Source organism: Hyla sarda, chromosome 1, assembly GCF_029499605.1.
Source record: "Hyla sarda isolate aHylSar1 chromosome 1, aHylSar1.hap1, whole genome shotgun sequence".
NCBI lineage: Eukaryota > Metazoa > Chordata > Amphibia > Anura > Hylidae > Hyla > Hyla sarda.
In genome coordinates, this window is record NC_079189.1 from 414,839,890 (window position 1) to 414,855,396 (window position 15,507).

Sequence of the window (15,507 nt, forward strand, 5' to 3'; positions counted from 1 at the left end):
GGGATCACACTGACGAAACGAAGAAGTGATGGAGAGATAAGACCGAACAGCCCGAACCACGTCCAGCTTGTGCAGTAAGCGCTCCCTAGGATGAGAAGGAGCCGGGCAAAATGACGGGAGGACAATATCCTCATTGAACTGAAAGGCCGAGACCACCTTAGGTAAAAAGGAAGGGTCTGGCCTGAAAACAACCTTGTCCTGGTAGATCACCAGAAACGGAGAACGGCAGGAAAGAGCTGCCAATTCAGACACCCTCCGGATGGAGGTGATAGCCACCAGAAACGCCACTTTCCAAGAAAGGAGGCGGAGAGACACCTTTCTAAGGGGCTCAAAGGGTGCACCCTGGAGGGCACTCAGAACCAAATTCAAGTCCCATAGGAGGAACAGCGTGCGCCACTCCTTGAAGGAAGGTCCGGACATGAGGATTAGAAGCCAGGGGCCGCTGGAAAAGAACAGTAAGGGCCGAAACCTGACCCTTAAGGGAACTGAGAGACAACCCTAGTTCCAACCCCGACTGCAAAAAGGAGAGAAGACGGGGAACAGAGAAGGTCACCGGGGAGAAGTCCTGTGCTTCACACCAACGAAAAATAAGACCTCCAAGTACGGTGGTAAATCCTTGCAGAGCAGGGCTTACGAGCCTTGAGCATGGTGCGAATGACTTGGGAAGAGAACCTGCGGGCCCTCAAAACCGCGGTCTCAACCGCCACGCAATCAAATGCAGCGACTGTAAATTGGGGTGGCAAAGAGGACCCTGAGAGAGCAGGTCCAGACGGAGCGGAAGGCGCAGTGGAGCGTCGTCCAGGAGCCTGACTACGTCGACATACCACGACCTTCGGGGCCAATCTGGAGCTACCAGAATGGTGGGGACGCCATCTGCCTTGAGCTTCCTCAGCACCATGGGAAGAAGCAGAAGAGGAGGGAACAGATCGGGTAGGGCAAACCCCGCCCAAGGAATCACTAGGGCGTCCACGGCCAGAGCCTGAGGGTCCCGGGACTTGGACACAAACGGAACGATCTTCCGATTGTGCCGCGACGCGAAGAGGTCCACGTCCGGGATGCCCCAGAGGTCGCAGAGTTGCGTGAAGACCTCTGGATGTAGAGACCACTCGCCGGGGTCGGGTGAGGACCGACTGAGGAAGTCCGCTTCCCAGTTGAGCACCCTCAGGATGTGAATCGCCGAAATGGCTGGAACCTTGCTCTCCGCCCAGGAGAGAATCTTTGTCACCTCGGCCATGACTGCCGAGCTGCGAGTGCCGCCCTGACGATTTATGTACGCCACGGCCGTGGCATTGTCCGACTGAACGCGGACAAGACGGGACTGAAGATGGGACTCCCAATGAAGAAGACAAAGAGGAATCGCCCGTAATTCCAATATGTTTATCGGAAGAAGGGTCTCCTGGGGAGACCAGAGTCCCTGAACCATTCAATCCCTGAACACACCGCCCCAGCCCGACAGGCTGGCATCCGTTGTAACAACCTGCCAGTGAAGGGGAAGAAACGACCGCCCTTGGAGAAGAAGGGGGGAGCGGAGCCTTCAGAGCAGAGACTGACGGACGATGAGAGGGAGAACAATCTGACGATCGAGGGACAGAGGAGACCTGTTCCACCGAGAGAGAATCGCCAGTTGAAGGGGGCGGTAATGAAACTGGGCAAAAGGTACGGCCTCCATAGTTGCCACCATCCGACCCAGGACTTCCATTCAAGTGCGGATGGAGACTGATACCTGGGTCCGAAGGGAGCGGACCCCCGACCAGAGCGCCAGACGTTTGTCCGGCGGAAGACCAATTCGGGCAGAGGCCGTGTCGAAGTGAAGTCCCAGAAAGGTTAGAGACTGGGTAGGACGGACTGACTTGTCCTGGTTGACCATTCACCCGAAGCGAGTCAGAGTGTGGAGAGTGACGTCCAGATTCTGGGCCCTGGTTGGAGCCTTGATGAGAAGGTCGTCCAGACAGGGTATCACCGAGATTCCCCTCGACCTTAACAGGCTCATCACGGCGCAAGGACCTTCGTAAAGACAAGAGGAGCAGTGGCTAGACCCAAGGGGAGGGCTACAAATTGAAAGTGCCCCTCTGGGACCGCAAAGCGGAGGTACCGATGATGGCCCGGAAATATTGGCACATGGAGGTAGGCATCCTTGATGTCCACCGATGAAAGGAACTCCCCTTGTTCCAGGGACGCCACTACCGAACGGAGAGATTCCATTCGGAAGTGGCGGATGAGAAGATTATGGTTGAGAAGCTTGAGGTCCAAAATTGGACGCACAGAACCGTCCTTCTTGGGGACCACAAAAAGATTTGAATAGAAACCCCGAAACCGTTCCCCTGGAGGAACAATAACCCCCTGGAAAGGCAGAGACTGGAGAGCCGCTCGAAACTGCTTCGCCAGAGGAGGAGACCGTGGGGCCCGGGAGCGAAAAATGTGATCCCTCGGAAGGGATGCAAATTTGATCCGGTAACCGTTGGACACCACGTCCCTGACCCAAGAGTCTTGAATGTGAGAGGTCCAAATGTCTCGAAAAAGTAAGTGACGACCTCCCACCCTAGAAGAAACCGCGGGTGTGGGCCTCACTTCATGCAGAAGTGGGCTTTCGGTTGCCTGATTTGGGCGCAAAACGGACGGACCGGTTGGAGTGCGACTTCCAAAACGGGCGAGCCCGGAACGAGGGAGCCTTCTTGTCCCGCGAGGGCGCCTGCCCGGACCCCTTGTTGGAGCTGGAGGTCCGAAAGGAAAAGGACTTCCTTTGGGAAGTAGGGCGAGCCTTATTTTGAGGTAACAAGGAACTCTTACCTCCCGTTGCCTCAGAGATAATCTCATCAAGAAGTTTGCCAAAAAGACGGCCACCCGTAAAGGGAAGCTCAGTGAGAGATCTTTTGGAAGCGGCATCCGCATTTCAAGCTTTAAGCCACATAGAGCAACGGAGAGCGGCTAGGTGACCCACAGCATAGGCAGAACAACGGGCTGCCTGCATGGAAGCTGAGCACAGAAAATCCCCGGCTTTAGAGCACTGGAGAGCCAAAGCAGATAGATCCTCCGGGGGGGATCCCGCTAAAATATCCTGACGGAGCTTTTGGCACCACTCCGACAGGCCCTTGGACACCCATGTCGAGGCGAAGATGGGAAGAAGAGAAGAGCCAGCAGCTTCAGTGGCAAACTTCGCTAAGGATTCTACCTTCTTGTCCGTGGGATACTTTAAGGCAGCGGCATCTGCCAGAGGCAGCGTAGTCGCCTTATTGATCCGGGAGATTGGTGGATCCACTGAGGGAGGGGAAACCACCTTAGTGACAAAAACCTTGTCAAATGGATAACGTTCTTGAATTGTCTTGATTCCCGGGAACCTCTTGTCTGGATGTTTCCATGTGGTTTCCAGAATGTCGTCAAAAGTCAGCGTGAGAGCTAAACTTCTGAGGTGCTGGCTTAGCACAATGAAAGGATACTCCTGGATTGACATCCGAAGATCCAGGGTCCTCTAAGTGAAAGGTGTCTCTTAGGGCTGTAACCAAAGAGTTCACCATTGCAACTGAGTCCGGGTGGTCCTCTGAGTCAGATGCCGGATCGGAAGCCTTGTCCACCAGTTCACCAGGGGAATGAGAATGAGTAGAGGCAGTCCTGGAGGGGGGCGACTCTGACCGAGTACGCAGCTCTGGCATGGCAGAGCGGCGACTCCAAGAACGTCCTCTGGAGGAGTGACGTTTGTGCCCAGATGACAGGGGGGCGGGACCCCTGGGGGGAACGCTCACGTCTATCTGAAGACTCATTGGAAGAGTCAGACGAGGCACCCCCTGGGACGCTTGTGAGAGTGTGAAGTATGTGGAGACGAGGAGCGAGCCCTTCCAGAGGTCCTGCGCAGGGAAGACCCCTTCAAGGCGGACACCACTTCCCGGGAGGCCTCAGCCACAGAGCGGGAAACTTGGGTCAAGTCAGCCATATACTGGGTCAGGGAAGAAACCCAGGCTGGGGGAGCGGCTGGATCCACCGGGACCAAAGGGGCATCAGGGGGGAGCAGTGGAGCAGGCAGGGCAAGTGGGCTCAGCAGAGCCAGACATCTTAGTATTACAGTGCTTACAGAGATAGTAAGTCACTGAAGTTCCAGGTCTCTGTTTAGAGGAAGGAACAGCTCTGGGTACAGACATAATGTGTGAAAAGAAGTGAGAACTTTCTCACCCTAGTCTGTGTCCCCTGTCAGCTGCAGTGAGGAAACTCGCTCTGTGCAGCTAGAGAGTGAAACAGGCCAGCCAATAGGAAGAGAGGGGCGTGCCTGAAGCAAGGCACAAAGTAACTGACCCCTTCCTACTGAAAATCGCACCCACGGTGCTGATTGGAGGCTGCTTCGCGCCTCTGAGCGCTCCCAGCCCTGTGGGCGGAGCTACAGACCGGCCGAAGAGAACTGTCATGGCGCCCGCCCCTTGTCCCGAGCGCACCTGTCGGCCGTTTGTGCGCTCGGGGGAATAGAGCGGGCGGCCAACGCCGGCAGAGACTGCCGGAGAAAATAAAGAAGCCGGTGCTGAAGCGCCCGGCTCATAGCAGCGCCGCGGCTATCAGCTGCGTATAAGGCACTGCCGGCAAAGTGAAAGTACACACACACACACAAGTGAAGTGCCCCATATAAGATGTCCCTTCAGGTGCCACTGCTCCCCCAAAAATAAAGTGCAGCCCCTGTAAGCTAGCCCCAAAAACTGAAGGTGGGCCAAAACAGGGGGTCTCCAGAGGCTGCGAGTCTGTACCTATGGAGAAAAAAAAAGGGGAAGTACTTACCTCAGTCAGAAGAACTTACCTACTGGAGTCTTCAGTGAAGTCTTCAGTCAGCTTTAGTTACCTGCATCACGCCTGGCTGCTATGCGCGAGCGAGGCGAGCAGGGAAATAGGGGGACCCGGACCCGTGAGGTACCACCCAAGCGCTGACCGTTGGCGAGGGGGGATTAACAGCGCATATACGCAATGTCTGTGCCCCCTCACTCGCAATGGGGAAACAGGGAACCACAGTCTCTGAGTCCCACCTGAAAACAGAAAAGAAAAAGGAAAAACTAACACGTCCCTAACTAGGAAAACAAAAAAATCAGAAGACCTGGTCTGGAGCAATCCAGACCACGTCCACCTCCTTCAGACACTAAGCTTAAACTGACAAGCTCAGAGCCTGAAGGCGGGTGTATTCTGCAGGGAGGAGCTGACTTTTTTTTATCACCATAGTGTCACACCTCCTAGAGACAGCAAGATACACTGTCCGTGTCCCCCAATGGAGCCGATAGAGAAAAGTGGTAAGAGAGAGAGGATTCCATCTCGGTAGTAGAAAGCGACCAGCGAAATAGTCCCCCTAGTGGACAGGAAAACAAGAGGTGATGGAGATGAAACTCAGGCACTTACCATGCCAAGCCCCCTGACCCCTGTACCCCCGTAGAAGAAGCATTGTCAAAGTGCACCAGGCACTGTGGGGCAGGGACAATCCACCCTAAGGCAACCGACAAAGTACTGGGTGGACGAAGCCCCCAGGAACTCTGCGAGAACATATCGAGGAGCCAATTTGTGTCCCCAGAGGGATCGGAACCCTGGACACTGGAGCTGGGCAAAGACGTGACTACAAATCAAAGGAAGAAAAACACACACACACAGAGTAACCAACAGCATTGAGAGTAACACCCCAACGGGGTGAAACCCCGGGCCAGATGGGCACCAACGGAGCCAGTCTAGTCATGTGTAAGGCAACCGAGCAGGCGCCTAAGCCACCCTGCACAGGAATCTAGGAAGATACCTTGAGGCATAAGGGGGGGGGGGGGGCGCTGAACTGTCTGTGACACCCCAACAGGCCCCATGCCAGAAAAGAGGTGCTCAACCGCCGCAGACCTGTGGAAACAAGATTACAGGAAGGTCTGAGGCACACCCCACTGACAGAAAGGAAGGTGGGCTCTACACCTGCCAAGGGACCTAACATACGTAGGGACACAGACATGGATACCTCTTGATAGTAGTGAGGAACCAAGATTGCAGACACAAAAGGAATCGCAGAAATCTAAGTACGCAGTATGAAAGGCAAGCTCAGCACCCAATGGTGTATAACAACCATGCCCCTAGCAGACCAACGTGGCACTCTTAGAAAGGGGAACAGAGTGCTGCAGTTGGTGTGAAAAGCCATGGAACCTGTAGGAAATGCCTACACCCCATTTCCTAATTGTGCCCCACACCAGGACTGCTGTCGCTGATGCAAGAGATGAAGGAGATATGTGGGGCAGGAAACATGCAGAGACAGTCTGAATGGTATAACAGGTTCAATGAACCCAGAGACACACTTCGTGGAACTTCACATGGAAAGTTAGTCACTGGGATGCAGTGACGGGAGTGGCAGGAAAGGGGGAGGTGACCTGGTGGATTAGAAACCCTGCAGACACAGTCTGGCTATATGGCATAGGGAATATGGCCACACCTGGTCCTGCAGTCAGAACCACACATTGAAAGTGGGTTACCAGCCTTCAGCCGTGAGAACGGCAGACATGCAGAGAGGGACCTGGTAAAGCAGGGAACCCTGCGAACCAGTATGTGGTGCATTGCATAGGGCACATGGAGCAACATGGGTTGACTCACTCAGAACTACACCGCAGTAGGATACCTGAACTTCCGTCAACGGAGTGGGAGATGTATGGTAGTTGACCCAACGTAGCAGTAAATCGTGGCTGACCGGATTCCTGAATGCACTGACACTAGCTAAAACTGATTACCTCACTTCCAGTGGGTGAGTATATCCAGGAGCCGACTTCTTTTCCTAGTCTCAGCGCCTTCTAGTGACAAGAGCATATACCCATCGGTATAGTGTCTCCCAATGAAGAGCGACCGCGAACATTTATTTACACAGATCAGTTATAACATTAAAAGGTGTTATCCAGTAATTAAAAATGTTTTTATTCTGCTCAGGTTGCCAAAATAAAAATAACATGCCTTAACTTGCCTTTCGCCACTCCACAGATGCCGCCGGTCCCATCCTCCGGACCCGAGCTTCTTACACGTCACACTGCACTAGGTTTATCACTGGCCACAGCAATATTCCCCCCTTGGCCAGTGAAACACTGAGTGGCAGTGTGATGTATTGATCCCGGACTGGCCTATTTCCTGGCTCCCGGACCCATTACATGACACATCCGCTGAGTCGGGACATAACTGCGGCTGATGATTAGATCAGCGCAGTGTGATGTCTCGGGCCCCAGGATGCCGAAGAAGACCAGTGGTGAAAAAAAATAAAATTGGAAAGTCAAACAAAACAAAAAACTATTTTGCAACTTTTGCAAAAAAAAAGTATGTTTAAAATTACCTCAATCTGATCTCTATCTTTCTATAATTTTTGGGAGCATATGTTATGAAAAATGAGAGATGTCATTACAAAGCACAATTGGTCAGGCAAAAAAGAAGCATGTACGTGGCTCTGTAGATAAAAGAGTTATGGCTATAAAAAGGCGAGGCAATGGCTATTAAAAGGCGGGACAAAAAAAAAAGAAAATGCAAAAATTGGCTTGGTCCTGAAGGGGTAAATTGTGCTGTTGTGAGACAATCCCTCTAAGGTAATGTACTTAAAATGCTGATAACCAACGTATTTGCGCTTCATACACATACCTTCAGTTAGAGGGAAAAGTTCACTCATCTTCTGGCGGGCACGTCTTAATCTGTCCAGCTCCCCCTCCTGCCTCAAGAGTTTTATGAGGTCCACATGGCAGTTGTAGTCAAAGGCATTTATAGAGAGCTGATAAGGCAGAAAAAACTTTTTAGACCTATGTCAATGTACGAGAATATTGTAACACAGAGTTATTCAGTACCTAATTTTGACCATGTACATGTAATTTTGATGCCTCTATCAGCTATACTATAAAAAATAAATCTTTTTATTAGCTCACAGTGTTAGAAATCCTCTCAAGAGAAGGGGGCGTGTCCCTCCCTAGTGGTGGTGGGAGGTGATTGGTCTGTCTGCTCATGCAGCCTTGTCCATGAGTCATGGACAAGCCTGATGCTGCTGCAGGACTGGTTAGTGTCCCAGTAGGTATGGTAACTCCTAGAGGTGGGATTTTCAGGAGCCGTTTTCATTATATGGCATTAAAGGATAAGTTTCATGAAATAGGGGATAGGGGACAAGTTTTATATTGCAGGGGATCCGAGCGCTGGGCAGCCACCCCCCCCCCCCCCCCCGATCTCCTGTTTAGAGCCCCAGCTCTCCTATACATCGTTGCGTCACGCCCCCCCACACGAAGCGGGGGCTGCCACGCCACCTGCATGCAGCACTATGGGAGAGCCGTTCGGCAATCTTCGTCTCTCCCATAGAGCTATATAGAGGGGGCGTGGCAGCTCCCGCTTCGGGCAGGTGTTGTGACGCTCCGCTGTATAGGAAAGCCGGCTATAGGTCATTATCTAAATTTTTATAGTGACCAAAGGGCCTGTCTATTTCTGCAATTAGCTGGGTTCTCAGTGTTTGGACCCAAAAGGTCTTCTCAAAAGTGTCAGTGAATTATCTCATTTCCATAGAATATCCACATTGAGCTGTCTGAGCTTGTGGAATAAAGTGAACCTATCTACAACTGGGGGTATTAAATGGCACCCTTGTTTTCTTGTTCACATTTTTTTTTTTTTTTTTTTTTTAGATAGGACAAATTTTGCTAAAAAAATAAAATAAAAAATAAATAATGAATTGAGTGAACAAGGCTCAAGGAATGATCACAATTTACTTTATCAAACCAATTCATCAAACTCAGTTTCAACTAATCAGCTTTAAAGGGGTATGCCGGTGGAAAACTTTTTTCATATCAACTAGTGCCAGAAAGTTAAACAGATTATTAAATTACTTCTGTTAAACAATCTTAATCTTTCCAGTCCTTATCTGCTGTATACTAGAGAGGAAGTGGAGTTGTTCTTTTCGGGATTCATGGAGGGGGCGTCTCGGCTGCCGCGTCATGCGGGGATGAAACGCCCCCTTTCCTGTATATTGCCGCGGCCCCATACCAAAGATCGCGGGGGGCCCCAGCGCTCGGACCCCCCCGCCATCTATAACTTATCCCTTATTCTTCTGATAGGGGATAAGTTATTTTGCACTATAGATGTCCTTTAAAGGAAATCGGTCACCCACACTAAACCCAATACACTGGGTTATAGTGCGTGTGAACAGGAGACCGATGCGGGGCCCCTGACTCATACACATACCTTCTGTCTGGTACCCGGTTCCTCTTAAGATTGGCTTCTTTCTTCTGTGAATTGCACGCTGGAGGCGGGCCCGCCAGCTGCATTTGAATATTCAAGGGTGTTGGTCACATGAGTATCTGTGCCTACTGAGTTGTCATATCCAAATCCAGCCGGCTGCCCCGCCTCCAGCACGAATTTAAAAAAGAAGAAAGAAGCTGATCTTCTGAGGAACCGGGTGCAAGACAGAAGGTACGTATATGAGTCAGGGACCCCGCATGGATCTCCTGTTCCCCCGCACTATAACCTGGTGTATCGTGTTTAGTGTGGAACAGGTGACAGTTTTCCTTTAAAGGGGTTAGCCAGCAGAAGGTTTTTTTGTTTTTTTTTTGGCCACATAACGGGTTTAAAAAAGGCAAACTGCCAAGGTTGGATATTGCTGCGGCCAGTGATTTGCTGAGAAGCTTTGTGACAGTCCGGGTCCCGATGTCACTGCTGAGCCTCAGGATTTCTGAGAGGAGTCAGGGACAGGAGCCACTGCTAGAGTGCAAGAAGTAAAAGTTTGTTTTTTTAAACCCTATTATGTGGCCAAGTGATGAAAAACTCCCCCTCCTGCCCTGCTGGATAACTCCTTTTAGCCAGTGTTTCCAGCTGTTGCTGATCAGTAAGGATACAATTGTAAGGATCCTATCAGTCTGAAGAGAGTCAGAGGAGAGGCTCTTCAGACATGCTGGGACTATTAGTTTGGATGCACCATGGTTGGGAAACACTGTATTAGGCAGCCTCTGCTCTTCTCTCTTCAGACTGATCAGAGTCCATGCAATTGTATCCTTACTGATCCCATATATGATGACAAATTCTAGCAAGATATTGTCACCTACAATAATAGGAAAATCCTGTCTATACACAGCTAGATCTGTCTGATACACTGAATGCCTCATTCCAACCCCTGGCTCTATTCTCAGAATATGGGCTACCATAAAAACCTGCATGTTTATGATGTGAGCACAGAAGTAAGGCTGCATTCACATCTAGTTTTTGCAATACGGTTCCCGTATCCGGTTTCAGTGTAAAAACCGTATTGCAAACCGTATGCATAGACATGTCATTGAAAACCGTATGCCAAACGTAGCATCCGGTTGTGTAAGTTTTGCATCATTTACGGTTTTATCCGATTTACCCCGTACACAAAACTGTAGTCTACTACGGTATTATGTCCGGGTGAAAAACCGGATACAACCCGTATACATTTTCTTTTAAATGGTGGTCTATGGGAACAGTACCGAACCGTATGTGCGTATGGTTCCGTTCGGTTTGCACAATATGGTTTTGCAATTTTCACATGCGTAGTGCACGCTGAAAGTTCTTCCCACAAATGGATTAAACGGATTAAACCGTATGCAACCGGACATCCGTTTTCAAACTGTATACAGTTTAAAACCGTACAGAGATGTATACAGTTTGGTCCAGTTTTGAGACACTTTTTTTTATTTATTTTTAAACCTGATGCGGGAACCATATTGCAAAAATGAGATGTGAACGCAGCCTAACAGATCAGTCACACAGCGGAGCATCTATCTAGTGTGTGTGTGTATATATATATATATATATATATATATGGCAAAGTAAAGCTTCCAGCAGCACTCCAAAGTAGTGAACAAACAAAGGTTTATTACCTCATGGTAGAATACAACATTTTGACCGTCACCACAGTCTTTTTCAAGCTTGAAATACAGTGGTGACGGTCGAAATGTTGAAACTTCTAGCGTTCTCACATGCTGCTCCTAAACTCCCCTGAGACTGGCCTAACACCCTGCACAGATCAGAATCACCCCTAAACCCATGCCATTGCCCATGTATGCGGGGGGGCACTAGTTCCCCCAGTTCTTAGGCATCACCTGCTCCTCCAGCCTCTGGATTTCTGCTTCATTCTCCTTCTCGTCCTCCTCATCAGAGGAAGACTGTCCTGTCCCCTCAGAGGACCCGTCTCCGCGCTCCTCTTCCTCCATCTCTTCCTCTCCCTCCTCACCCCTGAGCCCCTGGTTCTCCCTCTCCTTTCCGTGCTCAGCAGCCGCCATCGTGCGCTTTGCTACGAATTCACAACGTTGTTGGGCGGGCAGGTGTTCGCAGCGAATCCTGTCCACAGCATGGCTACCAGCCAAAGGATTAAACCCACCGCCACTACACACACACCCTCTGTTCACTGCACACTGCGTCTGCACACTCTATATGACTATTCTTCATATTAATTTGTCTACGGGAGAGGTTCAATGTGCATACAGGCGCCACGGACAGCCTTGTCTCCAGGGAGACGGAGGACCAGGCGTTCTGGGGGTCCTCTTTAGAACTGCCCTTACAGCGTGCGTGCGTACGTTGTGCATGGGGCCGACATATTGGTTGTGGCCGTGTGCACGGCGCTGTGAGTTGGGAAAGACTTAGGGAAGTCTGTAGACATCCTCGCCCCCCCAGTTCGGATGTGGACATGGTGGTGAAGACATATAATTGACACGTGATCTAGAGAAAACAAGGAGACAACGAGAGGGGGCTGAGATAGCTGGTTGTGTCTAGAGTGGAGGTGCTCCTGATAAATGGCTCCCTGCAGCGCCTTCATCCTACAAAAGTGAGTTGAGGAGAATGGAGAAGCTGGTGATAAGATCTGCCCGAAGCAACTGCATTCTAGACCTCACTAGTGAAGAGACTGAAGAGAGGACCTACCAAGAGGGTTGTGCCTAGGATGGGGTCATACTAAAAGGAATGACAGAATGGATCTCCTGATCAGTGGGGTAGTTAGTACTGAGACTACCACCAATCAAAAGTTTTGTCACGTTAAATTCTTTTTGAAATAACACGGACATTTTAATCCTTTAAGGACACAGGCCATTTTGACCTTATGAACACAGCAAATAAGGCTACGTTCACACTGCCATTGTGACCTGGCAGGAGTATAGTAGGAGAAAAATGAGTGCATGCACCGTCTTCTTCTCCCGCTATACTCCTCTAAAACAACGGAACCAATCAATGGGATCCGGCCGTGCCCTTTGTGACTCGTCCCAATAATGGCTGTTAAAAGCCCCCCCCCCCCCCCCCTCCAAAAAAAAAAGATCCTAACAGACCCGTTACAGGTGGGTCACAACGTCATCTGCCATCTGTCCCTGACTCTCACTGAAACTATCCTGGATTTTATTTTCTGTTAAAACAGCAGCCAAATAACTTTTCTTCTCGTATCCCTGCTGCTCATGATGCTGGCCGTGTGTGAGTGAGGAAAGGGGCATGGCCCAGCAGGTGTGACGTCATCTGAAGCCTACCTGGGCTCACTTCCGCCCTTCTTCCTCTATGCTGCAATCCCTCTCGGGAGCTCTAACTAACTCTAAGAGAACTCTTATTTTTCCATCCCATCCAATCAGATCGCTTCTTTAATTTCTCAGAAATGAAAGAAGAGATCTGATTGGTTGCTATGGGCAACTCAGCAATTTTTCTCTGGACAGGTTTTGATAAATCTCCCCCTATGTTTTAATAGTTTGAATTTTTTTTTTATTGGCGAAAGGGGGCATTTCAATTGGTGGTCAGCGCTCAGTTCAGCGTCATTTTATACTAGGGATGTTAACCCCTTATAAGGACCCAGCCATTTTACACCTTAGGATCCGGCCATTTTTTGCACATCTGACCACTGTCACTTTAACCCCTTAAGGACCAGGCCATTTTACACCTTAAGGACCAGAGCGTTTTTTGCAATTCTGACCACTGTCACTTTAAACATTAATAACTCTGGAATGCTTTTAGTTATCATTCTGATTCTGAGATTGTTTTTTCGTGACATATTCTACTTTAACTTAGTGGTAAAATTTTATGGTAACTTGCATCCTTTCTTGGTGAAAAATCCCAAAATTTGATGAAAAAAATGAAAATTTTGCATTTTTTCGAACTTTGAAGCTCTCTGCTTGTAAGGAAAATGGATATTCAAAATAAAACATTTTTGGGTTCACATATACAATATGTCCACTTTATGTTTGCATCACAAAATTTATGAGTTTTTACTTTTGGAAGACACCAGAGGGCTTCAAAGTTCAGCAGCAATTTGGAAATTTTTCACAAAATTTTCAAACTCGCTATTTTTCATGGACCAGTTCAGGTTTGAAGTGGATTTGAAGGGTCTTCATATTAGAAATACCCCATAAATGACCCCATTATAAAAACTAAACCCCCCAAAGTATTCAAAATGACATTCAATAAGTGTATTAACCCTTTAGGTGTCTCACAGGAATAGCAGAAAAGTGAAGGAGAAAATTCACAATCTTCATTTTTTACACTCGCATGTTCTTGTAGACCCAATTTTTGAATTTTTGCAAGGGGTAAAAAGGAGAAAATTTTTACTTGTATTTGAAACCCAATTTCTCTCGAGTAAGCACATACCTCATATGTCTATGTTAATTGTTCGGCGGGCGCAGTAGAGGGCTCAGAAGGGAAGGAGCGACAAATGGTTTTTGGGGGGCATGTCACCTTTAGGAAGCCCCTATGGTAACAGGACAGCAAAAAAAAACCCACATGGCATACCATTTTGGAAACTAGACCCCTCAGGGAACGTAACAAGGGGTAAAATGAACCTTAATACCCCACAGGTGATTCACGACTTTTGCATATGTAAAGAAAAAAAAAAAATGTTTTACCTAAAATGCTTGGTTTCCCAAAATTTTTACATTTTTAAAAAGGGTAATAGCAGAAAATACCCCCCAAAATTTGAAGCCCAATTTCTCCCGATTCAGAAAACACCCCATATGGGGGTGAGAAGTGCTCTGCTGGCGCACTACAGGTCTCAGAAGAGAAGGAGTAACATTTGGCTTTTTGAAAGCAAATTTTTCTCTGGGGGCATGCCGCATTTAGGAAGCCCCTATGGTGCCAGGACAGCAAAAAAAAACCACATGGCATACTATTTTGGAAACTAGACCCCTCAGGGAACGTAACAAGGGGTAATGTGAACCTTAATACCCCACAGGTGATTCACAACTTTTGCATATGTAAAAAAAAAAAAAAATTTTTACCTAAAATGTTGGTTTCCCAAAAATTTTAGATTTTTAAAAAGGGTAATAGCAGAAAATACCCCCCATAATTTGTAACACAATTTCTCCCGAGTACGGCGATACCCCATATGTGGCCCAAAACTGTTGCCTTGAAATACGACAGGGCTCCAAAGTGAGAGCGCCATGCGCATTTGAGGCCTGAATTAGGGACTTGCATAGGGGTGGACATAGGGGTATTCTACGCCAGTGATTCCCAAATAGGGTGCCTCCAGCTGTTGTAAAAGTCCCAGCATGCCTGGACAGTCAGTGGCTGTCTGGTAATACTGGGAGTAGTTGTTTTGCAACAGCTGGAGGCTCCGTTTTGGAAACTGTGGTGTACCAGACGTTTTTCATTTTTATTGGGGAGGGGGGCTGTGTAGGGGTATGTGTATATGTAGTGTTTTTTTACTTTTTATTTTATTTTGTGTTAGTGTAGTGTTTTTAGGGTACAGTCACACGGGCGGGGGTTCACAGTAGTTTCTCGCTGGCAGCTTGAGCTGCAGCAGATAATTTGCTGCAGCTCAAACTTGCAGCCGGATACTTACTGTAATCCTCCGCCCATGTGAGTGTACCCTGTACATTCACATTGGGGGGGGGGGGGGAGGAGGGAACATCCAGCTGTTGCAAAACTACAACTCCCAGCATGTACGGTCTATCGGTGCATGCTGGGAGTTGTAGTTTTGCAACAGCTGGAGGCACACTGGTTGTGAAACACCGAGTTTGGCAACAAACTCAGTGTTTTGCAACCAGTGTGCCTTCAGCTGTTGCAAAAGCTACAATCCCCCAGCATGTACGGACAGCGGAAGGGCATGCTGGGTGTTGTAGTTTTGCAACAGCGGGAGGCATACTACTTTGGCTGGGGATTGTAGTTATGCAACAGCTGGAGACACACTGGTTTGCTACTTAACTCAGTGTGCCTTCAGCTGTTGCAAAACTAGAAAAAAAAATGTTTTACCTAAAATACTTGGTTTCCCAAAAATGTTACATTTTTAAAAAGGATAATAGCAGAAAATACCCCCCAAAATTTGAAGCCCAATTTCTCCCGATTCAGAAAACACCCCATATGGGGGTGAAAAGTGCTCTGCTGGCGCACTACAGGTCTCAGAAGAGAAGGAGTCACATTTGGCTTTTTGAAAGCAAATTTTGCTCTGGGGGCATGCCGCATTTAGGAAGCCCCTATGGTGCCAGGACAGCAAAAAAAAAACACATGGCATACTATTTTGGAAACTAGACCCCTCAGGGAACGTAACAAGGGGTAATGTGAACCTTAATACCCCACAGGTGATTCACAACTTTTGCATATGTAAAAAAAAAA

The 15,507-nt window shown here is 48.7% G+C and overlaps 1 protein-coding gene across 5 annotated transcripts in view; it reads right to left on the reverse strand.

The window, feature by feature from the left end:
- The window catches only part of SART3 (spliceosome associated factor 3, U4/U6 recycling protein), a 117,286-nt gene that overhangs the window by 71,966 nt on the left and 29,813 nt on the right, over positions 1–15,507 (reverse strand). For 3 of the 5 annotated variants that reach the window (XM_056528784.1, XM_056528783.1, XM_056528785.1), the window contains exon 2: positions 7,591–7,717. In XM_056528784.1, coding sequence (XP_056384759.1) covers positions 7,591–7,717 — 127 coding nt within the window. The other 2 variants (XM_056528781.1, XM_056528782.1) reach the window with 2 other exon arrangements.